The sequence below is a fragment of the Monodelphis domestica genome, chromosome 7 (genome assembly GCF_027887165.1).
Source record: "Monodelphis domestica isolate mMonDom1 chromosome 7, mMonDom1.pri, whole genome shotgun sequence".
Taxonomy (NCBI): Eukaryota; Metazoa; Chordata; class Mammalia; order Didelphimorphia; family Didelphidae; genus Monodelphis; species Monodelphis domestica.
In genome coordinates, this window is record NC_077233.1 from 143605840 (window position 1) to 143633276 (window position 27437).

A 27437-nucleotide genomic window follows, 5' to 3' on the forward strand; every position below is an offset into this window, starting at 1 on the left:
GGCCCTAACATTTACTCCCTGTCTGTTCCCAAAAAATAGATAATTTCTCTGAGCCTCAGTTTTTCCTCATTTGTAAGATGGAAGAAATAACACTTGAACTATCTGTTGGATAGGACCATTGTGAGGAAAGTGTTCTATATATCATAAAAACACTGTATAGTCTATATTTCAAGGCTGGACTATACTATATTGTATGTACTACATGTTGACCACTGCTGTTATTATCCCCATGACACAGGGTGGCTGCCTTAGATGGCGTGTTTGACCATCTAACAGACGATCAAAGGATACTAATCCATGGCTGGATCCGAAGCTACCTTGAGACCCGTCTTCAGACACAAGGTTTTCTGTCCTTAGAGTCCACTGAGCCTACCCAGTCCCTTGGGTGACTAATGACCTGGGATTTTTAAGTAGCAAATGGAATTGGTAGTCAGAGATCGGATGGGCAGCAAATACAGAGCTGGGTCAGTTGAGCAATATCTAGAATCAGGGCTAGATCTTTGAGTCTTTGAGCATGGTAAGAGAACCAAAGCCAGAGATACAGCCTGGAGTCAGTGATCATTCTGTGAGAGATGCTGTCACTCCATTTTTTAGCCAGATGGGGTGGGTGGCATGGATGAATTGACCCACAAGCTCCTCTCTGTAGGCATAACCTGCTCTGCTGATGCCACCAGCAGCCTCTGGATCACCCACAATTACAGGCGTTTCCGGGCTTTTGCCACCATGGAAGAATTTTCAACCCTCAACCTGAATTTTGATGGAGTAAGTATCATGACACCAACCCTCTTCCCTGTCCCAACAGTTCCATTCTCTGATCTGTATTTTTTTGTTGTTATTCAGTCATCCAAGTCATATCTGACTCTTCATGATTCCATGGACCATAGCTGTCCATGGGGTTTTCTTGGCAAGCAAGCTGGAGTAGAGGCACCTGGAGCCACCATTTCATTTTCTAGTGGATCCTTTTGACAAGCAATCATAGGTTAAGTGACTTGCCCAGCCAGGAAGTATCTGAGGCTGGATTTTAACTCAGGACTTCCTGACTCCAGGCCCAGAGTTCTTCATCATTTATATCTATACATTGGGCAGGCAAGGGGTCCAAAAGTTGAGGGGAGTGTCAGTCACTATTGGGATTCCCAGTCATTTACAGACACAGTCATTCCATCTGAAGAATTGGCTCCAAATACCAAAGAGGATGAGAGAGAAAGAGAAAAATTATTCATACCAATAAGGGAAACATGGGAATAGTTAATGACACAGTGATGAATAGTCCAAAAGATTAGGCAACACAAAATACCAGAGAATACCCAAACAGTAAAGTCCCTATAAAGAAAGGAAAGAATACTGAACTAGGAGCCAGGACACCTGGGCTCAAATCCCATCTCCCGTGTCTCCCTGGACAAGCCACTTCACAATTCTGAATTTTATTTTCCTCATCTGTGAAATGGGGTTGATAACAAACTACCAGATTCACTTCCAGGGTTTTCATGAGGAAAATGTATGGTAAAACTTTAAGTGCTAGAAATGCAAGTTGTCGATCCAAACCATCCTTCCAAGGAGCTGTGATCTTTCCAATACGACTATGCCCTCTTTTGTTCAGTCATGCTCAGTCATGTCTGACTCTTTGTGATCCCATTTGGGATTTTCTTAACAAAGATGTTTGAGTGGTTTGCCATTTCCTTCTCCAGTTTCATTTTACAGAGGAAGAACTGAAGCAAACAGGGTTAAATAACTTGCCACGGTCACATAGCTAAGTATCTGAGGCTAGATTTAAATTCAAGCCCAGTGTTTTATGCACTTTACCACCTAGCTACCCCTAAATCATCTTTCAAAATGGCAGGATGACCAATAATCTGAACAGCATTTCAGCTGAGCACTGGAAGGCACCAATAGGATAAATTGCCGTGGGTCCTGTTTTCTAGTTGATCTGTTATCCTAATGACATTCCCTTACTGAGGTAGATCATGCTAGCTGTTGACGAGGACATTTCAAAGTCATATATCTGACCACATGGTGTTTTCCTCTGATAGTTTTCGGCACTGACTGAGCTTTCTGCAGGCCAGCTGGCCCAAGTCATGGTGCAGGCAGGAGCACTTGCTGAGGAAGCTACCATCCGGAAAGTCATGGGCCAGCTAAATACAACCAGGGACCTGGCACAATTTTTTAATAATCTCAATGCTCTAGGCCAGGTGAGTACTGGCTTTCAGGTCTCCTAGTCTTAGTGCTGGGGGGGAGAAGCCCAAGAGGGGAAGTTTCATGGGTCATCTCTATAGGAAATTAATTTTCCCAAGGGTCTTTGGGGTTACTTGCATATAATTTGCCTGCCTATTCCAGGAAGTTGCTCTAAGAGTTATAAAATCTGGTCTGGCTGTTGGGATGGTGGTTATTATTGTGAGAATAAGGAAGCAAAAAAGAACTGTCTGTCAACCCTTCTTGGCACCGCGCTGAGGCGGTGAGGGAGTCAAGCCTAGGCAAACCCAGGGCTCATGAAGCCCTGGTCTCCAACCTTGGCAAGAAACCTCTGAACAAGTCACTATTGGTCTTGCAGGCACAGCTCCAAGGCAGTGTCCACACGGGCCTCCTGCTCAGCCTGGCCTTCCAGCATCTCTCTCTACACTTTCCCACGTTCAAGAGCCCAGACTTTGCCTACTGGTTCCAGAATGGCCTCCAAAATGTACTACAGGCAGTGAATGAGACGCTCGTGGCCCAGATCCCTCTGACCATCTCGTGTGATGCTTACCAGAACATGTAGGTCCTGGCTGCCTAGGAGCATGTTTGCCTCTTCCCTGTCCCTACAACCCAGGAGAGAAGGCCACTGGGCAGAGCAATCAGGGGCCCCTTCTTTCTAGGGTTCAAATGACCTGAAAGGTTATCTAGTCCAGTCCCCTCCTTTTATAGATAAGGAAACTGAACATCAGAGAGGTTACATTTTTTTCTGGTGTCATGCAACTAGGAAGTATCTGAGGTAAAATTTGAATCCAGGACTTCTTGACTCCACGCCCAAGCCTATCTGCTTCCCCAAGACTTTCCTGTACAATCCTCCTGGACACACATCTCACTAAAGGGTTGGCAAGTTAACCCCAACCTGGAAAGGAACTGACTCAACCCAATTCTAATTTCAGAATGGAGAACAGCATAGAATCGAGGTGTCCAAAGCATGGGAAGTGACAAATTCAATTCATTCAGTCAGCATTTATTCAATACCAACTGTGTACAGGGTCTTCACCTAGATCTGGGGAATGAAAAGACCGAAACAAAAGCAATTTCTGCCCTCAAGAAGTTTGTGCAATAGTCCAGAATTAGACAGATGCTATTAGAAGTGGAAACGACCTTAAATATGATCTAGAATCCTAATTTTAGAACTCAAAGAGACCCCAGGGATTATCCAATCCAACCCACTTAAATATGAAAAAAACCAAGGCATGGGAGGTTGAGGGAAGTGACTTCACCAAGGTGACCTAGTTCCTCAGTCTCCTAGCTCCCAAGGTTTCATGACTTCCACTGCACCACCCTGCCCTCTATCTGATCAGTTCACATCAGGAAGTTACATTTAGGAATAGTCTGGACAAAGTGAAGGGTGACCAGATTAGTAAGAAGACATGTGAAGACTGATTGAAAAGATCAAAGAGGAATAGCCTAGAAAATATAAGACTTGAAGAACACACAGTTACCACTGCCAACTATCTTAAGGATAGTGGAAGAGGATTAAAATTGTTCTACCAAGCCTACAGAACCTACGGACAGCTAGGTGGCATAATGGATAGAGCACTGAGCTTGGCATCTCCTCTTTCTGAGTTCAAATCCGGCCTCAGACACCTCCTAGCTGTGTGACCCAAGGCAAGTCACTTAATCTTCTTTACCTCAGTTTCCTCAATTATGAAATGAACTAGAGAAGGAAATGGCAAACCACTCCAGTGTCTTTGCCCAAGAAAACCCTAAATGAGGTTGCAGAGTCATAGATGATTAGAAACAACAACACTAAGCTCAGAAGGCAAAAAGAACTAGGACAAGGATGAGAGTCACAAAGAGACACATTAACCCCCGGCTTCAGGAAAAATCTTCCTGACAACTAGCCCAGTCCAAGAGAGGAATGGACTGAACTTCAGAAAATGGGTGCAGGCACTTCGAACAGAGTGCAGATGTCTGCCTGTCAAGTATAGCAGAGAGGTTCTCTGGATGGGTGGCAGCTTGGCATAATTGACTTCCCTTTCAGTTCTGAGATTCTCTGAGGACATTCACATGGGTGACTGGAGGAAACAGAACTCCGGGACCTATGGCGCTGGCTTTGTTACTCGATTACCCAAGTCTATTCCCTATATCCGTAACCTGTTAAATGGTCTCTTGACACCCAGAGAGAAAGGGATGTTCTCCCTCCCTTGGGCCTCATTTGCCGCCAGTGAGGGACAGAGGCCCCAAGGAATGGGCCGATCACAAACAAAAACAGGACCGAAATATCCCTTTAAATGTTTTCCAAGAGCCTCATTAGCACCTGCAACTCGTGTTTGTTCCATACATCAGAAAAGTTTTTTTTTTTTCAAAAATAAAATCGCCACAAGTTGCTTTCTGTGCAGACCAGAAGATGAATCCCCCTCATTGCATTTCATTCATTCAATATTGAGTTTCAAGAGCCTACAACATATGCCAAGCTCAGGAGAGAAACAAAAATAAAGAATCTCAGCTCTGACTTAGTAGCTGTGTGTCCTTGGGTAAGTCATTTAGCCGGTAGAAGACGGAGATTGCACTAGATGACCTCTCGGCTCCCTTCTGTGGTCCCAAGATCTAGTTCCTGTCCTCAGAGGGCTTGTAATCTAGCGTGGGCAATAAGCACTATCCACAGACAGCCGTAATACAAAACAGTGTGGTGAGTGCCCGGCTCAGGAGATATGAGAAGGGAGAGATTTCCGGCTGAGGGAGATCAGGCATTGAACGATGTCTCTACAAGAATGGACTTTTTTCCTCACCAAATAAAATGAGGAATGAGATCTCTTGTTCCTTTTCAAGTCTCTAGAGGACAAAAAACATTAAAGACAAAAATCTTAGTTGGTTCTAGGAGGGGGAAATGGCTTGAGGGACCTCTTCACTGCCGGGCCAGCACATAATAGGTATTTAATAAATATTTGTTGGCTGATTGAATAGGTACCTGAAGAAAGTCACTTTCCCATTCTGGACTTCAGTGACTCCATCTGTGAAATGATGGGATTGAACTAGATGCCATTCCTGATGCCATCCCTATGGATTTTGGGTAACTTCACCCTCCATTTCTATGTCGTTCCCCTCCCCAACAGATTGAAAGGATTCAATAATGTCTACGAGCTCATCCCTGCCTCTAATGCCCCCAGTGTATATGGATTCTGCAAGACCTTCCTCACAGCCAGAGCTCAGTTGGGTAGGTGACTCTGACCATAATGCCTCTATCCATGCCTTTGTGATCACTGTTCCCTCCTCGTGGTCTCTGCCCCTTGCCTGAGTCACTCCCACTCTCTCACAGTCCTCTTCTGGCCAAGGACATGCATGTAAGAGACGGGAGAGGGGAGGCATTCCTAAATGCAGAAACGGAGCCGAGCCTGGGCGGGGTGTTGGGTCTCTGGCTCCAGTCAGGGTTAGGCGTCAGTGTGGGACTAGGAGGGGAGTGAGTCTGTTTAGGGCTAGATGGAAAGGCCAGGCTAAAGCACAGTTAAGGAATCACCCTGGGACGGCAAAGAAAAGTTTTATTGGGATCAGAAAAGGCCACCAGCGTTCCCTCATCCACACGTGTACCAGCTCACTGGTGGCTGGAGAGCCCCGAGAAATGAGATGCCCAAGCCCCAGACTTCCATTAGCCATGCTTTCCCATTCAAGTCACAGTATCCCAGAATCTTTTCTTTTCCAAGTCCTAACCTTCCCTCCAAGAATCAATACTAAGTATTGTTTTCAAGGCAGAAGAGTGGTAAGAGTTAGGTAATTAAGGTTAAGTGACTGGCCCAGGGTCACACAGCTAAGATGTGTCTGAGGCTAGATCTGAGCCCAGGACTTCTCATCTCCAGGCATGGCCCTCTATCCCTGAACAGCCTAGCTTCCTCAGTATCCTTAAAACTCAAGTTGGAAAAGACGTTAACAGTCCTTGCCCAGAAAACTAGGTTTCCAGTCCCTGCCCCTAAAGGGCATGAGATAGCCAGATGATGAGCAGGGTATATCCAAAGGACCCAGAGTGACAGAGGCCAGATCAGAGCCCCCAGACCCATCTTGTGTCTTTTAAGGATCACCTTGCGGGCACGAGATCCCCAGTTCAGAGGTGTGGCTGGACACATACTTGGGGAACTTCAGTATCTTTGCTGACTACAAGAACCTACTGAACTGGAATGGAAAACTGCAAGCGGTGAGTGGTCCCTGCTCAGGTGGGTTGGGCGTGAATCCAGTGGGAAGGTAGAGTCTTTCCCTTTCTTCTCAGGGTCCCCAAAAACTATTCCATTCCCTTCTTCCATCTCCACTCCCTGTCACATTTCTCTACTTCTGGGGTTTTACCTGAATTATCCAGTTATGGCAGGGTGGTGGTGCTGGAACTACTAAGGCTGCTGCAATTGTTATTATTGTTCCAAAGGGGACAGGAACAGCATTATTGGGGGGGGGGGGATAAACAAACAAACATGTTCCTATCTGACTGGAATATATCACAAGAACTTGTACAATTTGCTGAGTCTCAGTTTCCTTAACTGTAAAATGAGAGGTTTGAAAGAGATGACCTCTGAGGTTCTTTCCATCAATTCCCTTATGATCCTGAACTTTTTCCTTGCTCCTGGTTATCAGTCCTCAGGCTCAGGAGCTTACCGACATAGTCTCTGCCTCCCCTTGTCCCTGTATCTTCCATAGCTCTCTTTGCTGGACAAAATGACCCCCATCCAGTTGGCTTCATTCGCCGTGCAGTCTGGTGCCATCAGCCTTGAGAAAGACATGGACCTGGTCCTTGCCAGGCTCCAGAGAATGCCTGCAGAAGCTGTGGACCAGTTCCTGAGCCAACTCACCATGGAACTCCAGCTGGTGAGACCTTCACCTAGAGTTGCCAGTGTCTGGGAAAGGGAAAGGGAAAGGGGAAGTCAGTGGAATGATTGCGGTCTAGAAAATGCAGAGGTCCCCTGTAGGTTTGGCCTGGTTTCCTTTTGTCTACCAGTCACCCTTGTCCTGGAGTTCCTAAAGTCCTGCCCCTCACTCACTGCTTTGGGCCACCTCTACAGTACTCATCCAAGTGTATCCTCCTAGGTCCATATCCAAGATTCCCCAACCCCTACCCAAACGAATGAAGATGTCCCTGGGAAAAGTGACCGGATAAGCTAATTCCCTTTGAAATATTAATGACTGAAAAGAGGATCTAGAAAAGCTGCCTTGCTACCCGCAAAGGCTTTGATTCTCAGATCTCAGGCCTCTCTCATTCCAATCCACTGCTTCTTCTCATACTCTACTCTCTATTCCATCAGTCGGTTGGGGCCATCCGAAATGCAGGGATTAGGAGGAAGATGCTCAAGCAACTGGTGGGCCAGATTCAAGGGGGATTTTCAACCCTGAGACCAGAGGACTGGACCCTTCTCCTCTCGACCAAGCTCCTGCCTCTACTTCCCAGTCTGGGTACCGAGGATGCCCATCTCCTTTTGTCCTACATCTCTGGCTGTGACAGCTTCCAAGCTTTGTGAGTGGATGTCAAAGGAATCTTAGGCCCAGGCCAGCCAGTGGGGAAGAACTGTGGAGGGAGAAAAGATCAGTGACAAGAAGTGACTTTTTTCATGATGATAGATCAGTTCAGCCCAGCATTTGTTAAATGTCCATAATGTGCAAGGCTCTCTACTAGGGTGAGAAAGACGAAAAATAGCAGTTTCTGCCCTCAAGAAGTTTATCATCTAATCCAAAATAAATAAAAAACAGAAGTTTATAATCTATTGTCAATCAATTAACAAGTACTTATTAGGGACCTACGCTTGAGTGGCACTGTTCATTACTTAGCACAATACCTGGCACACAGTAGGTGCTTAATCTGTGGTGATAGATTCGTTGATTAACTGAATTGTTCATGCAAATACAAAGAATGAAATAATCCCTACTTTCAAGGCACATGTAGTCTGATGAAGAAACAGTAATATAAATAAGTCTACATATCAATCAAAAAAAAGAATAAACAAAATGATAAATACAAATATTCTAATGAAGAAAATATAATATAAATGAGAATTAATACAAAAAATAAAATATACATTCTGATGGAGGAAACTAACATAAATTAAGTTTATTCAGAATGAATAAAAACAAAAAGAATAAACACAAATATTCTGATGAAGAAAAGAATAACATAAATAACTCTATCTAGAGTCAATTAAAAAAACAAATGGATACATAATAGTTAAATACAGAGTAACTTGGAAAGGAAGAAAGGCTTCAGGTGGAAGGTGATGCTTGAGCTTAATCTTGAAGGAGGTGGGGGGCATTCCGAAAGGCAGAAGGGAGAAGGAGTGCATTCCAGGTATAGGACATGGCCCATGAAGATGGGAGATATATTCAAAGAAATATAAATAGAATGGGTGTGTTTGGAACAAAGAAGAAGTCTAAAATGCTCTAGGAAAAATCTGAGGAGACAGATTGCTTTCCACTTGGTGGGACTGAGGCAAAAGATCAAGGAAGGATTCTTTTTATTCCTTTTTAAACCTTACATTCCGCCTTCAAGGCAGAAGAACATTAAGAGTACTAAGCAATGGGGGTTAAGTGACTTGTCCAGAGTAATACAACTAGGAAGTGTCACATGCCAGATTTGAACCCAGGACCTCCCATATCCAGATTTGGCTCTCTATCTACTAAGCTATCTAGCTGCCCTTCAAAGAAGTATTCTTAGGGGAGGATGGTACCTTTGTAGGAAGAGATGGTTTTCAATAGGTACAGATTTGGAGTCAGGACATTCCAGGCATGGGCACTCAAGAAACATATCTAAGATTTAGAGCTACACAGGACCATAGGAATCATCTAGTCCAATCCTCTTGCTTATGAATAAGAATGAAGCCATATTATATGATTATATGGCATGGCCAAGGTCACACAGCTTGTAAATAGGAGGCTTTCTTTGTGCTGGATCTGATCAAAGGAGTCAATTCTGAGGATGTCCTGTTGGTATAAAGGAATAATCCTTATCGGGAACCAAGAAATCTGGCTCTTTCTGTACCTCACTGTGTGACCTTGGGCAAATCATTTCCTTCTCTACACCTGACTTTCTTCATCTTTAACTGAGGGGGTCAAACTAGGTCTCTTCTAGTTCTTAAATGCTAATGCTACATCTCTGAGATTCTGGTTAACATGGGAAGGGCTGTGCTATAGGGACAGATGCCTGCCTCAATGCCATCTGGTGTTCTTTCCTCAGTGTGGCATCTCTCGGGGCTGCCTACTCCTCCATGGCACCCGAGAATAGACAAGGTGTGGTCCAGGCCTTGGTGGCTTTCCTTGGAATCCAGGCAAACACTACAGGTAATCCCGGGGACCCAAAGGAGAAAGGGAAGAGAAGTGGGAGGGAAGTTTTGTCCAGAGCATCCTATAGCATCTCTGGATAAGAAGGTACCCTGACTGAGCTGGACTTCATAAAATTGTCTGGAGTTCCAAATCTGCTTCAGAAAAATCCTCTATCTCCATAGGTTCAGCCTGTGGTGGAAGCATGGAAGCCACAACGAGGAGTCAGGACTGGCTGTGGAAGAACTTCGGGCCATTTGCAGTTAATGCTGAATATGGGGATTTCATGAAACTGAAGGATGACTTCAATGGCGTGAGTCCCAATACCCCATCACTTGCTGAAAGGGCCTTCTTGGGCCAACAGATATCAGTCAGTCACCTACCCAGGGTTTCCTGAGCTACCTGGGTGGGTCCATGAGGAGTGAGGAGAAGGAGGAAATCCAGGCTTTGCCTAGGCAACATCCCAGCCTCTGGGTTCGTGGGAGTCATGCATGTGCTATGGAAAAGAATCGAAAGCAGGACATGCTAGGTGCCCGAGTACTTCTGACAAGAAACGTCATCTGAGGGACAGCAGCACTGGAGGATGGAAAAATTAGAGAGTGCTTCAATGGAAAGAATGAGACTTGAGCTATCAACAGAGCTTTAAGCATAGTTAGGAATGGGGGCAGCAGGCCGTGGAGGCCACCCAATCTGATCTCCTCATTTTAAAAAATGAAGAAACCAGAGCAGTGAGGAGGCTTAGTGGATTGAGAGCCAGGCTTAGATATAGGAGTTCCTGGGTTCAAATCTGCCCTCAGATCTCAGGTGTCTGACCCTGGGCAAGTCACTTAATCCCCATTGCCTTGCCCTTACTGCCCTTCTTCCTTAGAACCAATACACGGCATTGATTCCAGGTGAGGGTTTAAAAAAAAAAAAAAGAATTAGGATTTAAAAAAGCAAAATGAGAATGGAGAGAATTCTAAGTCAAAAGAATGAATAAAAGGACCTGGGTTCAAATCCTACAGCAAGGGGTCAATCAGTTAACAAGTAACAACCTCCCTGGGATTCAGTTTCCTCATTTTGTTAAAACCATTATCTTTTGTCTTAAACTCACTACTGTGTATTGGTTCCAATTCAGAAGAATGGCAAGGGCTAGGCAATGGAAGTTAAGTGACTTGCCCAGGATCACATAGCAAGGAAGTGTCTGAAGTCAGATTTGAACCTAGGACTTCTCAACTCTAGGCTTGGCTCTCAATCCACTGAGCCACTTTGCTGCCCCAGTTTCTTTATTTTTTAAAATGAAGAGATTGGATTGGGTGGCCTCCAAGGTCCCATCCAGCCCTGAGGCTATGATCCAATGAACAGTATAAATAGGGTGGGTATGCCTTGGTCAGTATAAAATCTTCCCCTGGCAAGGCTACTATGGCTTAAACTTTCTTGGAAAGGTTTCAAGTCCTACAAACTTGCCTTTTTCATATCAGCCCCTAACAGGAGTCAGAGTTGTTTTTCTTTCCGGCTCCTCTCTTCCTAGATTATAATGTCTTTCTCGAAGTAGCAAGGTCTATACTAAATGATTCCCTGAGTTCTAGTGCCAGTTCTGTATCTCTCTCTCTGTGGGATAATGAATTCACCATCTGATCTCTTTGGGTCTCCATTTACCCTTTTGTCTACTACTCTAACATTCCTTGTCCTAGTTTCATCTAAGGAATAGTGTAGGGCTAAGAGAGATGATTGATGTGAAAGAGGAGTGAGGACAAGAATTCTAAGGTACAGTGACTACATCTCTTTGCCAGGTTGACGTTCGGGAAAACCTCACATCAACACAACTGGTCCATGTGTTCTTCACTCCGGGTGTCCTAGATGACTTGGGGCTTGTGGAAACCCTCCTATCGACACTGGAGAGCAGATCTGTATCCAGCATAATTGCTTTTGTCACAGAATTTGTCTCCGTGGCCCAACAGGTAACCCAAGGCTCAGCACCCTGGCACAGGGGCAACTAAATGCTAACCCCCCATGGCAGGTAGGTTGGGAGAGCTACCCTGGGATCCTGCAGGTTTCTAAGGAGACATGGGGCTATGTCCAGGGAACATCCAAGGAGCCAGAAGCAAGGAAGGAACTCCATGCCCCCAAATAGAGGTGCCCAGTGCCATCACACTTTCAGCCCTCAGGCAGGGCTCTCAAATAGTCAAGCAAGAAACATTTATTAAAGCGCCTATTGTATGCCAAGCCCTTTGCTGAGCACTTGAAATAGAAAGATAAAATAAAACTGTCCCTGTACCCAGAAAGCCTTTATTCTGTTCAAATGTAACTAATCTCTCCCTTTCCTGGGACCAAGAATCAGATAAAATCAAAATAATATTTAACTGAGTGCCTGTACTGGTGCTGGACATAGTCAGAAGGGGCAGGAGGAGGATGAGAAATGGTCTCTGATGTCAGAGAACTCATTGTCTGGGGAGAGAGAAGGAAGGAGAAGAGAAAAGAAGACAGAAAGACAGACAGAGAAGAAGACAGAGACAGAGGATGTTAGAGGAGGGAAGGGAGAGAGAGAAAGAGAGAAGGGGAGGGAGAGAGGGGAAAGAAGGAAGAGGGATTGGGGTGGGGAGAGAAAGAGAGACAGAGAGAGAGACAGAGAGAGAGACAGAGAGAAGGAGGGAGGGAGATGGAGATGGAAGGGGGAGGAAGAGAAGAAAAGAGAGGAGGGAGAAAGAGATGAGAAGAAAAAAAGAAAAGGAAGAAAAACAGGAGGAGACAAAAGAGTTTTGAGAAAGGAGGATGAAGCCCTGACCCTTGGGACTGGGAAAACAAGCCTTAAACACATATGGAAAGTATCTAGAAGATATAATACATAGAGAGTTGGACTTGAAGTCAGAAGGAGCTGAGTTTGAATCCTACCTCAAATACAAGTTACTTAACCACTCTCAGACTCAGTTTTCCTCATTTGTAAAATAAGGATAATAGCACCTGCCTTTCAGGACGGTTGTGAGGATTAAATAAAATAATATGTATAAATGCTTTGCAAAGTTTAAAGTGTTGTAGTTATTAATAGTAATCCTAAGAACAGCTAGGTGGCTCAGTGAATAGAGAGCCAGACCTGGAGTCAAGAGGACCTGGGTTCAAATGTGGCCCCAGCTGTGTGGCCCTGTTTGCTTAGCTCTTGCCCGGCTATCCTGGAGTTGTTACTAAAACAGAAAGTACAGTTTTTAAAAACAGTAGTACTAGTATTAGTAGACAAATGATACAGGGCAGAACCACTTGTTGAATTAAATATAATCAAAGCCAGAAATTAAGCTGCGAGAAGATGACCCCCCCACAAACACCCTGGGGCACCCCCTGTTAGGCCCAGGATCCTGGACAGCCTGGGCCTGAGATGTCCTGCTGCCCAAGGCCCCCTTTGGTTTTACAGAAGGGAATCTCAGCCCTGACCAACGTGCCTGTCCGTGATGCCATGTTTGCAGCCATCTTCAACAAAGTGCGAACCCGCCTCACTAGCCTCAGCCCCCAGGAGTACAAGGACTGGTTCAGACTAAAGCTTGGCCTCTGGCTCCCCAGCATCAATGCTGAAGCCCTCGCTGGCCTCCCCAAGAACATGCCTTGTGGAATTTTCCAAATTGTGTAAGTAAAGCTGGCCTCTAAGACGCTGCTCCTTCCTGCCCTGGAACCAGTGGACACCAGAGCTCTCTTCCCTGGAACTTGGCCTCAACCTACCAGTTCCCAGGATTCCCAAAAAATATGAAGCTTCTGTCCTTCATTTCCTCCCTATGTTTAACCATGCTGTCGGGATGCACATGGAACCACACTTGTCCTGGGACCTGAGAAGACAGCGTACCTTTGAGATAGTGTAATGAATGGGACCCTGGACCTAGAATGAGGAAGAGCTGGACTAAAATCCCATCCCAGGCTAGCTGGCACTAGAGTTGGAAAAACTTGAGTTTAAATCTGGCCTCCAGACACTCTCTAGTTGTGTGTCCCTGGGCAAGTCACTTAATCCCATTTGCCTACCCCTGCCCTTGGAGTGGTTGCTAAGACAAAGAAAGCAAGGTATTAGTAGATCAATGATACAGGACAGAATCACTCCTCGAATTCATTATAATCAAGGCCCCAAATTATGGTGCCAGATGACCTGTTTCAAGTACTTGCTACCTGAATGGCCATCATCAAGTAATTGAGCCACTCAGGATCAGTTTCCTTATCTGTAAAAAAAGTCTACAATTCTATAATGGGAGAGGGAAAAGGTTAGTGTTGGGCCCAGCTGGACTTCTTTCTAATTCAGAACCGGGGAAAGTATGGGACAACTTTCCCCTGGCTGAGCGAAGGGAACACCAAGAGGCTCAAACCACCTTCTTCTCTGATGAGGCAGGGCCCCCAGTCTAGGATCCACATGGCCTTGGGTCTGCTCCATGCTATTTATCTTCAGTGGGGATTAGAGAGGGCAAAAGCCATCATGGTCATGTCTTCAGTTGGAGCAAGGGTCCGTAATAGATTCTCCAGGCACCAAGATTTTTTGGAGGAATTTTTATGGCCCTGGTGCCTACCATGAGGTCCAGGATGGTGGGTAATGGGCAGGATTGTGCAAACAAGATTAAAGATACAGTCAAAAGAGAAATTAGAGGCCATCTATGCCAACCTCCTCATTTTACAAATGGAGAAACTGAGGCCCAGAGAGGTTAAGTGTCACAAGGTCATGCAGCCAGGTGGCTCAGTGGATAGGGTACTGACCCTGAAGCCAGGAAGGCTCATCTTCCTGAGTTCAAATCTGGCCTCAGACACTTCCTAGCTGAGTGATCCTGAGCAAATTACTTAACCCTGTTTGCCTCTGTTTCCTCATCTGAAAAATGAGCTGGAGAAGGAAATGGCAAAGCATTCTGGTATCTTTGCCAAGAAAATCCCAAATGGGGTCACCAAGAGGCAGATGTGACTGAAAGCTGAAACAAGTGAATAACAGCAAAGTCATACAGATAGTATCTAAGGCAGAGTTGGAACCCAGTGCCTTCTTCCTCCAAGTAAGGGCAGAAGAAGAGGCTGGGGTCCTAAGCAGACCGAGCCCTGAATCTTCCCTTCCACCAACAGCATGAGTGGCCTAGAGCAGAGTTTCCAGCAGATGGCTCTCACCACCCGGCAGGACGTGTTCAACTTTGCCCAAGGTTACCTCCTCTCTCGCCCAGTGCAAACAGGTAAGATCCATTGGCATTCCCGAGTACCTCAGCAGGCTCACATGAGTTTATTGGTCCCCCAGAGAATTCAGGACCGGAGTTGAGATTGGGATTTGCAGACACCAGAATCACAGTGATACCTTATGGCCGTGCCCACACCTGGGCAGTGAAGTCTTTTCTGCTCTGATCCCAAGAAGAAACTCATAAAAGGGGAGAAACACATCTTTGGGAAGCCCCCACCCAAGGACGACCACACATTCTGCCACTCTGTTCCAGGTGCACCCTGCTCTGAAAATACCCAGGGCAGCCTTGGATGGTTGCAGGCAAACCTGGCCTCCTTCAAGTTCTTGGCCTCCTACAAGGACCTTGTCAAACTGTACCCAGATTTCAATGCTGTAAGTAGCCCCAAAGCTCGCCGGAGTGATCCCCTTAGCAGGTCATGTGCACCAGTCTCCAGCTTCATGATTGTATTAGAAGCAGCTCAAGAAGACGTTCCTCAACCTTCCTTACCAGCATTTGCCACTCCGGCCCCCGGGAAATCCTAATCTCTAGCTCAAATCCTCACATCAGTTTAAACCTATTCTTTGTTTGCACTACAAAAATGAGGCTGCTGGAGCCCAGAGTGCTCTGTGACAATCCACCAAGAGCTTGTCCAACACCATCTCTTATCCCATCTCCTTCTGTTGCCCTTTTCCATTCCTTTGGTTATTCTAGTGGCCTCTCCCCAGATTTCCCCAAGTCTCTCTATATCCAGCTAAAAATGAATCCACCAGAAAGCATCTTTTTAAACCCTTGCCTTCTCTCTGAGATTCAATACTAAGGATCACACAGTTAGGAAGTATCTGAGACCAAATTTGAACCCAAGACATCCTGACTCACGGACTGGCTCTCTATCCACTGACCCATCTAGCTGCCCCCTCAGTAAGCATTTTTTTATTTTAAATTTTATTTTAAAATTTTTTTGCCATGGTTATATGACTCATGTTCTCTCCCTCCCCTCTTCTCTCCCCATTCTCAGAGCTGGCAAGCAATTCCACTGGGTACATATATTATCACTCAAAACCTACTTCATTTTTGTAACAAAGTAATCTTTTAAAACCAAAACCCCAAATCATCTATCCATATAAACAAGTGATCAATCATATGTTTTCTTCTATGTTTCTACTCCCACTGTTCTTTCTCTCAATATGGATAGCATTCTTTTCATAAGTCCCTCAAAATTGTCCTGGATCATTCAGCAAGAATTTATTAAGCACTTACTATGTGCCAGATGATGCTGACTCCTGGGGCAAAAAGAAAGCCAAAAATAGTCCCAACCCTCAAGAAATTCACATTCTAATGAGAGAGACAACAAGTGGGAAAATGAACTATAAGTTATATACAGTGCAAGGAAAAGATCATCTCTTTTGGGAGAAGGGAGGGCAGAAGAGGCTTCCTGCAGACGGTGACACATCTCTTCCCTTTCTCCGGTGCTCAGAAGATGATCGTTATAAGAACTAGCATTTACATATCTCTTCTCAAAGATTTACAAAGAATTTTACACGTTTTCCCTCCACATCAGACTCCCCGACTTGGGCACCCCATGTCCTTTATCCTGAGCATCTCCTAACCCCATCTTCTATGCCTCTCCCCCAGATGGACACACTGGGCTCCCTCAGCCCTGAACAGGTTGCAGGCTTCATAGTGACAAGCAACATCCTAAGGGACAGCATCCAAGCGGGCAAGGTCATGGCATCCCTGAGTGATACTGATGTTGGGCCATTCTTGGATGCCTTCAACAAAGAGGCCCAGGAGGTAAGGGAGTCCTGAGTGCTGACCACAGGGTAAGGGGTACATACCTAGAAAAGAAGCGAGCCTTTGTAGCCTTTATCTGGTCTCCCTTCAGCCTAGTGACATGAATCAGTCAGGTAAGAACTCACTGAGCCCCTGATCTTAGCCCAGGGCAGCAGTCTAATCATAGGACAGTTTTGCCCAGACTGTGTCTGTGTCCCTGTTTCTCCCTGGGCCTTGGGCATTAGCTTCAGGCCTCCCCTTTGAAGCCAGGGGCCAGGCTGACCCTAATCTCTTTTGTGCCTTTTGAACTCTCCTGACTGCAGCATCACCTCACCCAGCTCCCGAGTGCTGAAGTGGCCCGTACCATCCTGGGTCAAATCCTTTGCCACCTGAGCCCATCGATGCTAGCATTTGGCCCAGAGGAGTACACTGCCTGGTTTGGAGACAAGCTGACTCTCTTCCTGACGGGCCTGGATGCACAGAACTTCGGCTCTTTGCCCATCGACATGTCGTGTGACTCCCTAGCTGCCCTGTAAGCTTGGATGAATCCTGAGGTAGTGAGGAGGGTTGTAGGATAACCATGAGCCAAGACATCCTTGATTCTGTAGCTCTTACAAAGTATCTACTGGGTGTCCAGTCAACAGTCTCTCACTTTATTGGGGAGATGGCTCTTCGTAATGGGGGGAGACAAAATCTGTAGACTTAGGAAGATGACTGATGTTACCAGGGCTCCTATACTAAGAATCAGATGCCCTCCCCATTCCTCTTTTCTAAATGTAAGCATCTCCAGGAGGGATTGCCCATTCAGTCCTTCACATCATAGTGTGAGTGAATTTGTCCAAGGCTTCTTTCCATTCAGAATCCCAAGGGGTCATATTCAGTAGGAAGAGCAAATCATGAGGAATCTAACAATCTAAGAACAATTGATGAAATTGCCTCTATGGCCCTAAGTGGATTAACTCTGTCCTTTCCAGGGTCCAAGTCCTGGACACACACAAGGCTAATGGAACATATGAACACCCAACAGACATCTACGCTTTTTTGCAACGAGTACTGATGACCCAGCAGCAAAACACAGGTGCCCAGGCTGGGGTCTGCTAAGAGGGTCAGAGATTCCTAGACAACCAGACACCATGCCTTGAGATTCCCTGGCCCAGCCCAATTTGTTCAGCGGTGTTTCTAAGATGAGGTCACCAGAACGGTAACTCTGTTCTGATCTGAGGCAGGAATAGATCTATAGCCTATTAAACTCTCATCTTTGAGCTAACTCAAACACTCAGCCCCAGACACAATGGGAGGCTCACTCTCTTCTCTGCTGTCCATAGTAGTAGTAGGCAATGGACATGATCCTTGGGGATAGATTCTGGCCTGAAGAATGGAGTAGGGGATGAAATGCTGCCAGTTTCTTCTATCATCCTGAGTTTAAAACAAAAGCCAACTCCTGGTACCTATGGAATCTAGATGGGAGATGTGTCCTTGTACCTACAGATCTAGATGGTCTCCCTTTCTTCTCTATCTCATGACAGAATCTAAGGAGCTAGGTCATAGGCTTCCACATTCATCCATCCATTCCCCTGACCCACAAAGATTATCTCAGTAATGCTACCACCTCCTGTCCTGGGACAGAGCTGGCTCCAGGAGCCATCCCAACCCTCCTTCTTCCCATAGGCTCTGCTTGTACCCAGGATGCTGTGACTGATCAGCTGTGGTTACACAAATACTTTGGTGCCTTCAGCCCCTATGCCTCTTACAAAGACCTCACTACACTGAAGGGTGATTTCCAGGGGGTGAGTATCATGCTGACACCCTTGGCATTCAGGCACCCATGGGTATATGGTTCAATCAATCTAATCATGAAGTCGAATGTAAGAGTGTAGGAAAAGCAGTGGAGACTTGGGTTTTCATGGAGAGCTCCTGGCAAAATTCTAGCGTCTTTAAGGGATAACTTTATGAAGATTTGAAAAAGGAAGCAGTGATCATTGTGTGTCGGGTTCATGTAGATAAGTCAGATCAAACTAGCCTCGATTTCTTTTTTGACAAGGTTACTAGGCTAGCAGATGAAGGGAATGCCATAGTCTTGGTTTTCCTGCATTTCAGCAAGATGATTGATAAAGTCTCTCAAGGCTGTCCTTTGGGACAAGATGGAGTTCTGAGCTAGGAAACAATGTCATCTGGCAGGCTTAGAAATGGCTGAATAACTAAACCCAATTGTGACTTGGATGTATGTCAAGTGGAGTGCCACAAGCCTCTATGATTGATTTTTAAACCCTTACCTTCTGTCTTAGAGTCACTACCAGGAATAGGTTCCAAGGCAGAAGAGTGGCAAGAGCTAGGCAGTTGGGATTCAGTCACTAGCCCAGGGTCACGCAGCTAGGAAGCATCTGAGGCCAGATCTCTGATTAATTTTTAACAGTTGAACAGATGAGGGCCAAAGTCTTGAAAAAAAAGCAGAGAAGGCATGCATCCATTTTGTGGATTAAATGGAACTATCATCCGTTGGATGATAGAATCAATAAAAATAAAGCCTGAGAGGGACCTATTACAATGGTTGGAAAAGGCCCTGTTCTAGTGTTTACTGCCATGAGAAGGGAGAGGGAAAGAATTCAGAACTCAAAAAATGTTTTAAAGAAAGTTAAAATTGAGTTTATATGTAATTGGGGGAAAGACAATTAAAAATAAAAAGACCCTGCACATGCAGTCATCCACATATATATTTAGGTCACATAGGAATCTAACACCACACCTGCCCAGTCATTTATACAAACATACAGACACAATATAACAACCATTTGTATGATTTGTTGTGCATGTACGTATACATACCCACATTCTAGTACTCACGGGCTCACACACACGCATGTTCATTCTCAAACATTGTACTCTTCTTGTCTATCCTGACAAATTGCCAACTTCCAGCTGGACTCCCTGGACCTCCTCTCAGACAGTGTTCTCGCCCAAATTACCATCCACAGTGGCATCATCTATAGTCCCTCTGGAGTTGGCTCTGTCCTGGAGACCATCAGGATCCGGAAGGACCCGTTGAGCCATCTGACTGCCTACCTGGAAGACTTTAACATCTTTATATTGAAGGTAAATCCCAGGTTACCTTCAGCTGGCGCCTTTCTTCCAAGGGGCAAGTAAAGCTCGTTTCTCTTCCAATTTCCTCTTTTCTCAGTCCCTTTTGTTTTTTCCTATTACCTTTTTATTATTCCTTGGGCTTACTTATTAAGGTACCCTCCTCCTTCTCCATTCAGGCCTATCTGACTTTTCGTGACTCCATTTGGAATTTTCTTAGCAAAGATAATGGAGTGATTTGCCATTGCTTTTTTCATTTTATAGATGAAGAAGCTGAGAGGGTTAAGTGACTTGCTCAGGGTCACCCAACTAATAAGTGCCTGAGGCCAGATTTGAACTCAGGAAGATGAATCTGCCTGACTCCAGGATCAGCATTCTATCCACTGCATCATCTAGCTACCCATTTTAAAATGTATAAAATAAATACTTAGGATTGTAAAGAAAGTTAATTATTATGAAATGTAATTACCAAAATATTTTTTTTAAATCAAGTTCAGACACCTGGAATGAAGAACCCCTGGTCTATACTGTGTCTGACAAAATGGAGTGAGAAAGTGAACCATATTCTCTGCTAATTAGCCCTTTTTAGTCTCTTCAGTAAAAAGTTTACTGCACCTGCTCTCTAATTAACATTTCTCCTCTGCTATTACTATTCTAGCTTGTTTCCCCCGTTTCCCTTCTTGCCCTTGTCTACAGCATATCCCAGATCATGAAAGTGGATTTCCTAGGGTTTAATTAAAAAGGGAAAGAGAAGATACTAATTCAGAAATAAGACTCATGGGTAAGGTAATTAGAAGCATACATAAAAGGAAAACACACCATTCTAATCAGGACAGTACCAAACTTTCTTTTTTTCTTTAAAATAAAAACCCTTACCTTCTGTCTTGGAGCCAATACTGTGTATTGGCTCCAAGGCAGAAGAGTGGTAAGGGCTAGGCAATGGGGGTCAAGTGACTTGCCCAGGGTCACACAGCTGGGAAGTGTCTGAGGCCAAATTTGAACCTAGGACCTCCCATCTCTAGGCCTGGCTCTCAATCCACTGAGCTACCCAGCTGCCCCCTCAGTACCAAACTTTCTAAGCTATTCTAACCCATTAGACTTTCTAGTCTTTATAGGTCCTTAATTCTTTTTTTTAACCTTTACCTTCTATCTTAGCATCAATATTAAGTCTCAATTCTAAGACAGAGGGTAGTAAGGGCTAGGCAATTTAGGGTTAAGTAACTTGCTCAGGCTTACACAGCTAGGAAGTATCTGAGGTCACATTTGAACCCATGTCTACCTGATTCCAGGCTTAGCTTTCTATCTACTGAGCCACCTAGCTGCCCCTTGGCCCTTAATTCTTTTTTTTTATTTGTTTATTCAGAATATTTTTCCATGGTTATAAGATTCATGTTTTTTTCTCCCCTCTTCCCTCCCTACTCCCAGAGCTGACAAGCAATTATACATGTATCAATGTTATACATGTATCATTGTTAAAAACCTATTTCCATATTAATCATATTTTAATAGTGTTCTTCTAAAGCTAAAACCCCAGTCATATATCCCTCAAACCATGTAATCAATCATATGTTTTTTTCTTCTGTGTTTCCACTCCCACAGTTCTTTCTCTGCATGTGGATAGCGTTCCTTCTCATAAGTCCTTCAGAATTGTCCTGGATCATTGCATTGCTACTTGTAGCAAAGTCAGTTACATTCTATTGTGTCACAGTGTATCCATCTCTGTGTACAATGTTTTCCTGGTTCTGCTCCTTTCACTCTGCATCAATTCCTGTAGGTCATTCCAGTTCACATATAAATCCTCCAGTTTGTTGGCCCTTAATTCTTGCTAGAACTGGACTGTCTGGTTCTCTTGTTCTCCATGTGCCCAAAATGAATAGTGACTTTCATCCTCAGAGGTTAGGCCCTGGTTTGAGATTCATCCATGAGTCTTCTGGACAAAGTTCCAGAGGGGAGAGAGTACTAGACTTGGAATCAGGAAAACCTAAGTTCAAATTCCACCTCTGATTAGCTTTATGACCCCTGACGATTCATTTAACCATCCTGAGTCTCAATCTCCTCTTTCATTAAATAGGAAGAATAATACCTGTAGAACTTCTGCTTGTTGTGAGGTACAAGTCTATGCAGGCTTAATGCTCTAAGCTTTTTAGGACCCTGTATAAAATCTTTTACAAACTTTAAAACATCATGTAGATGTAAGGTAATATCAACACTACCCCTAACTCAGAGGACACCCTGTATAAAATCTTTTATAAACTTTAAAGCACTATACAGAGGTGAGGTATTATTAATACTACCCCTGACCCAGAGGGGGGAGCTTACTTGCCAAAGTCACACAAATCAGTGGCAGAGACTGGTTCTTTTCCATCTGTGTACCTGCCCAGCTGTGTGAATAAACTGGGGCTTGCAGGGTCAGGAGGATCAGGGTGAGCAGAGAGGAAGGGAGAGTATTCTAGAAAATGAAGAAAATAGCACAATCTGAGGTCCAGAGACAAGAAGAAACTCAGCATGTTTTGGGGAACAGTGAAGAGTCTAGTTTGACTAAACCAATGCCATAGTTGTGTCACTTCTGCTCCTTGGGGGAACACAGAGTACAGGTTGAAATTTAGAGGGAAAGATGGCTACAAGATAAGTTGGGGTCAGAACTATCCACGTATCCAACTATCCGAGTATCCAAAATATACCACAGGTCTTACCCATTGTGCAATTGAGTCCTTGTTGCCTGGTAAGTTTACCCATTTGTACAAGACCAGTTAACCAATGCCCACAAAGCACAGCTGAATTCCCATCTGACCCAGACTCAGTAACCATGGGCTTACTAGGCATGTTTTTCTCTTTCTCTCCTATCTGGATGCAATCCCAGAACCCTGCCTTGTTAGCCAACTCCAAAGTACGGGACACCATGATGCTCAAGTCAGCAGAGATGGTCTTCCCCAAAGTCCCCACCATGTCTCCCGAAGAAGCCAGCACATGGTTTGCCCGCCTGAAGGTCCTGCTTCCTGGGGTGAATGTCACCAGCCTAGAGATGCTGCCACACTCCATGACATGTTCACATTACCAGGCCTTGTAAGTAGTACCCTGGCCCTTAGAGCTGGGGACACTCATTATTGCTTTGGAGACCATTAAATCTGAACTGGAGGGATCTTAGAGCTAATGATGTCCAACCACAAGGGGGAAAAATTCTCCTCTTTCTCCCTAATGGAGGATCACCTCACATTTGTTTAAATACCTCCAATGCCAGGGATACCTTACAAGGGGACCAATTCCATTCCTCAACTTTTTATCTCTGCTATCGCCCATAGTTCTGCTCTCTAGGGTCAAGTAAGACAAATATAATCTTTCTTCTACATGGTAAACCTTCAAATATTTGAGTATAACTATCATCATCTATCAAATTTAAAAAATCAGACCAAATGATCTTCAGCATCACTTCTGGATCCAATTCCTGTGATCCAATGTCTTTCCCATTTCCTAAATCTTCTGTTCTCCTGGCTAAAAAAAATACACCATTCCCTTCTATCAATCCTTATATGACATCGATTCAAGTCCCCTCATTATCCTAATTGCACTCCTTCTGACAGGTTCTGGCTTGTCTACATCCCTCCTAAAATCCAGTATCCAGAACTGTTTACAATAGGTCAGATATAGCCTGAGAGAACAGAGAGGGCTTCATTCTTGATGTTGCCCTCCTATTAATGATTATTAAATTATATTAAATTATAAAATCATAAGATGTTCTTCCTTTGACCTCTACAGTGTATTGCCTCATATCAATGACTCTTACTGAACTTCTGGTCAGCTAAGATCCCTGGGTCCCTTTTTCTGAATGTATGTGTTGATTGGCTGACAGTGAGCTTGGAATAGTGACAGTAATCATTGTTGCATTCATCTATATACATTTTAAGTTTGTTGTGGTTTCTAGTACTGTTCCTAGCTGCCACCACTTTTCTGCCTTAGAGCCAATACACGGTATTGATTCTAACATGGAAGGTAAGGGGGGCTGTTTTTTATGTAAATTGGGGCCCAAATGTATCCAAGTATTCAGAATATATCATAAATTTCACCCACTCTATAATATATGTCCTTATTGCTTGGTTAAGTATACCCATTTATACAAGACCAGTTAACCAATGCCCGCAAAGTGCAGCTGTATCACCATCTGACCCAAGATAAGTAAGCATAGGCACAGTATATGACTTTGGTCAATTCAATTAAACCTTGTGAGCCCCAATTTCTTCAATCTTCGAAATGAGGGCCTAAATTAGGTGATCTCTAAGGTCCTTTTCTATTATGAATCTTGTGGTTTATAAAGTGAATACAAAGGGAATCCTACTTTCACACTGACTTTAGCTATAAAATTGAAGGCATATTCCTCTGGGAAATGAAAACACTTCCTAAAACAGATTTGAAAATGTTTGTCAAAAAAGTTGAAAGAATACTCACATGGAGCTCTGTTGTAAGATGTCCACAAGCTAGGACTGTTAAGTTTTACTTTGTAATACTCTGAGAATTTCTTAGCTCGTTCATCAACTCTGCATCCCTTCTCCCACTAATATGCCTTTCTTCTTTAATGATCTATCCTCAATCCCAAGGAATTTCTCTGACTCCCAGAGATCCTCTAACTCATACCTCCTAAGACTTAATTCCTTTCCTCCTTTTATTGGGATATTTGCAATAGTCAGTAGAGCTGGGCTGTAATATCACTGTCCACCATCAGGTGCCACCATCCAACACACTCCTTGAAAATTCCTTCTTTCCCATTTTTCTCACCTTTCTCATTCTGGTACCTGTTGAGTAGAAATAAGCAGGAAGGATCTTATGAGAGGAAGCCCTTGGTAAGGTGCTTAGACCTGACCACCAATCTGGTGACTTGTTTTCTAGCATAAAGACCATTGGGGGAGTGTTCCTGGAATTGTCACCTAAGCAGAAACAAGCTGTATATGGATTTCAGAAGGAATACTTGACTGCACAATTTGCTGAGACAGGTAAGAACTAAAATCCTAACCAATGACTCAAAAACCTATGTCCACAATGATAATGATGATAATAATGAACAATAATTTTATACAGTTTTATTTTTAAAAGCTACATTCTCCAGAATGCTTTTAACTTTGCAGATTTCTTTACCACTTGTAAAATATTTCATTTCCTTCTCCCTCTCCCCTTCTCTCTCTTATGCTCTCTCTCTCTTGTGCTCTCTCCCTCCCTGCTTCCCTCCCTCTCTCTCTCTCTCTCTCCCTCTCTCTCTTTCTTTCTCTTTCTCTCTCTCTCTTTCTCTCTCTCCCATGCTCTCTCTCTCTCCTTTCCTCCCTCCTTTCTTCTTCTCTTCCTCTCCCTCTTCTCTCTTTCCCCCATTTCTTTTCTCTCTTTTTCTCTCTATCCACTCTCCCTCTCCCTCCCTCTCTCTTCTCTTCTCTTCTTTCCCCTCTCTTCTCACTTTCCCTTTTATATTTTTTTAAACTGGCTCTCTTTATCATGCCTTATAGATCTAGTCCCACTACTGATTGGCATGGGAGCTTTGACCTGATCCCTTTCTGACCTGACTTAGCCCCCTCCACCCCATAACCTGGGTGCTCACCACATTAATACCAAACTTAGTAAAGACATCCTATCAGCATCCTATCAGCATAGCCAGTGCAGTTCCAAGAGACCCACCAGCCCAGCCACCCTGGTATCTGGGATTAAAGATGGGCTTTATTAGTACACCTAGTACTTTAAACATTTTCAAAACACTTTCCCCCACACCTTCTTATTGTGCTTCCTAGCACCCATTTCACAGATGGTGCTAGAGAGGTGACATCCCAGGTCAAGCAGAGAGTTAGCACCAAAGCCAATACCAGAATCCAGGTTCTTCACCAAAAAGGGAAGCCAGCCAGCATTTCATGAGCACATACACACACATTGATTGTACCGGAATCTCTACCTGTCTATTTCTGGTCCCACAGGCTCAGCATGTAACAGACCAGGGTCTGATACCAGGGACTGGATGCAGATGAACCTGGGTCCATTCTGCTCACAAGCCCTGCTCAGTGATCTTCAGGCTCTTTACCCAACCTTCGATGGAGTAAGTTTTTCCAGTCAGTGCCCCACCAACACCACCAGTCACAACATTTAACACCAAAGGTTTCTGCTCCTAGCAGAGCCCAGGGAGCCTCACCTCTCCTCCCTTCCTGCTTGGGACATTATTTCTCTTCCTCTGGCCTCAGCATGGATATCTCCAAACAGACCAGTCCTGAGGGCAAGAATCAGGCTGGACTAAGGTGGCAAAGGAGATAGGGATTATACATATAAAACAAGAATGACAGTAGCTTTCTGCTTTGGACTACCCAAGAAATCCATCTTTGTCTTCTCTCTGAATCTCTTGATTATGTGCTTCTCAGCCTCTGTTTCTGTCTCCTGGTCCTCTGAGCCTGGGACAGGTCTCAGGTCATGGTCTAATGGAGATCACCTCTCCATAGATCATTTCTCAAGCCTGAGACATGAGTCCAAGCTATAGAGCCTATGTGTAAGTGGTTTTCATTATTCCCCAATTAAATTCATTGTCTAAGTTTCGTAGACTATGTGAGACTTTGAGGATCTCTTTCAGCCAGCATGGGCCTCAGTTTCTCCATCTGTAAAATGAAGATGTTAGACTAGAGACACATTAACATTCCTTCTGTTGCTGACATCTGTAATTCTCTGATTTTTCTCATTTTCAACTCACTCATCTTTCAGACCTACCAATGAGGGAGACTGTAAAGAAAAGTCCTGTTCAGCTCTGAGTTGGATTAGGTGATAACCTCTAAGGTCTTTTCCAACTTGGAGGTTCTAAGATTCTTTGTCTATAGTTGAGTTTGTATAACACATCTGGCTAACTGATTTGCGGCCTGAGTTGCCTTTCAGATGTACCTTGTACCACACAGAACCACCATCTACCATGTAACTGTTTCTTTACTCACCAATAAAGCTGCTTCCACAATCTGACTGGCTAAGTCAGTATTTATTTAAGGGATTGGGAGTTTTTTTTTTAGTTTTATTTAAATGAATACCAATAACAGCAGCCACCAATGGCCACTTCTGGTGATTTCCATCAATTTCATCTGAGGGTGGAACCCCAACCCCTGATCTTCCTACATTTGCCCCTCGGGAGCCTTCCTGAGTCATGTACAAATTTAGTTATATCCTAGCACCTTTTAAGCTCTCCTAGAATATGCTATCCTCCCAGGGCTCATAACTTCTCCAGTCTGAACCACTCCTGGAAGGACTCAAATTATCCTCAGCTTAACTAAACCACATACTGTTGCTGTTGTTCACTTGGTTCCATTGTGTGAGCTCTTTGTGACCTTGGTGGGAGTTTTCTTGGCAAAGATACTGGAATGGTTGGACATTTCCTTCTCCGGCTCATTTTACAGATGAGGAAACTGAGGCAAACAGGGTTGAGTGACTCATCTAGAGTCACACAGTTAGTAAATGTCCGAGGCCAGATTTGAACTCAGGTCTTCCTGACTCCTAGCCTGGCCCTCTATCCAATGTGCTACCTCACTGCCTTGACTATGTACTACTAGCTGAATTAAAATGATAGAAAAGGGATCAAAGAGCCGGGGGAAATTTGGGGTAGGGAAAGTTGAATGGACTAGGAGATGCTAGAAGTCATTTGGATGAGGGGGTCAAGCTATACAAAGCTGTATCAAACCAAACTATACTTCTGGAGTATTCTCAGCACCAAATTAGATGAAGAACATTATTAACAAGCTTGATTTTTTCAGAAAAAAAAAAGGTGATCAAGATGGTTAAGGGACTCAAAACTATGCCCTATGGGGATCAAAGAAATAAACTAGAGAGGTTTACTATAGAGAAAGGAAGATTTATGGCAAAGGGATAGTTATATGGAGAAAGATTAGACTTATTCTGCTCCTTAGATGGTGTCCTGTTCAAAGGAATTGGATACACGTTGGTAGGATTTTATTAAATTAGGGCCTATGGTGGGAAGTTAAAGAATGAGGAAAATTAATGTGGAATTATAACAATTTCTAGATG

The 27437-nt window shown here is 44.2% G+C and overlaps 2 protein-coding genes across 2 annotated transcripts; both read left to right on the forward strand.

Annotated features, from left to right (window-relative positions):
- The first annotated feature begins 2033 nt into the window (after nucleotides 1-2033).
- Nucleotides 2034-7783, forward strand: LOC130455417 (uncharacterized). The gene is made up of 6 exons (XM_056804406.1): nucleotides 2034-2186; nucleotides 2546-2745; nucleotides 5283-5383; nucleotides 6234-6352; nucleotides 6844-7011; nucleotides 7446-7783. Exons 1-6 carry the CDS (start codon nucleotides 2073-2075, stop codon nucleotides 7656-7658), a joined length of 915 nt encoding a protein of 304 aa, XP_056660384.1. The 5' UTR covers nucleotides 2034-2072; the 3' UTR covers nucleotides 7659-7783.
- A 1587-nt stretch (nucleotides 7784-9370) lies between these two features.
- LOC103097798 (uncharacterized) lies at nucleotides 9371-26367 on the forward strand. The gene is made up of 14 exons (XM_056806283.1): nucleotides 9371-9468; nucleotides 9633-9760; nucleotides 11220-11387; nucleotides 12830-13038; nucleotides 14494-14597; nucleotides 14853-14971; nucleotides 16212-16370; nucleotides 16673-16881; nucleotides 17324-17427; nucleotides 18018-18136; nucleotides 19266-19439; nucleotides 22285-22487; nucleotides 24303-24406; nucleotides 25367-26367. Exons 1-14 carry the CDS (start codon nucleotides 9396-9398, stop codon nucleotides 25534-25536), a joined length of 2043 nt encoding a protein of 680 aa, XP_056662261.1. The 5' UTR covers nucleotides 9371-9395; the 3' UTR covers nucleotides 25537-26367.
- Nucleotides 26368-27437: the final 1070 nt, after the last annotated feature.

Bases quoted from the DNA above. Each gene is read 5' to 3' on its own strand.
- LOC103097798 (XM_056806283.1), top strand. From the start codon at position 9,396: ATGGCACCCGAGAATAGACAAGGTGTGGTCCAGGCCTTGGTGGCTTTC. The intron at 9,761-11,219 runs GTGAGTCCCAAT...TCTCTTTGCCAG, and splicing joins TGAAGGATGACTTCAATGGC to GTTGACGTTCGGGAAAACCT. The intron at 13,039-14,493 runs GTAAGTAAAGCT...TTCCACCAACAG, and splicing joins TGTGGAATTTTCCAAATTGT to CATGAGTGGCCTAGAGCAGA.
- LOC130455417 (XM_056804406.1), top strand. From the start codon at position 2,073: ATGGTGCAGGCAGGAGCACTTGCTGAGGAAGCTACCATCCGGAAAGTC. The intron at 2,746-5,282 runs GTAGGTCCTGGC...CCTCCCCAACAG, and splicing joins TGTGATGCTTACCAGAACAT to ATTGAAAGGATTCAATAATG. The intron at 5,384-6,233 runs GTAGGTGACTCT...GTGTCTTTTAAG, and splicing joins CACAGCCAGAGCTCAGTTGG to GATCACCTTGCGGGCACGAG.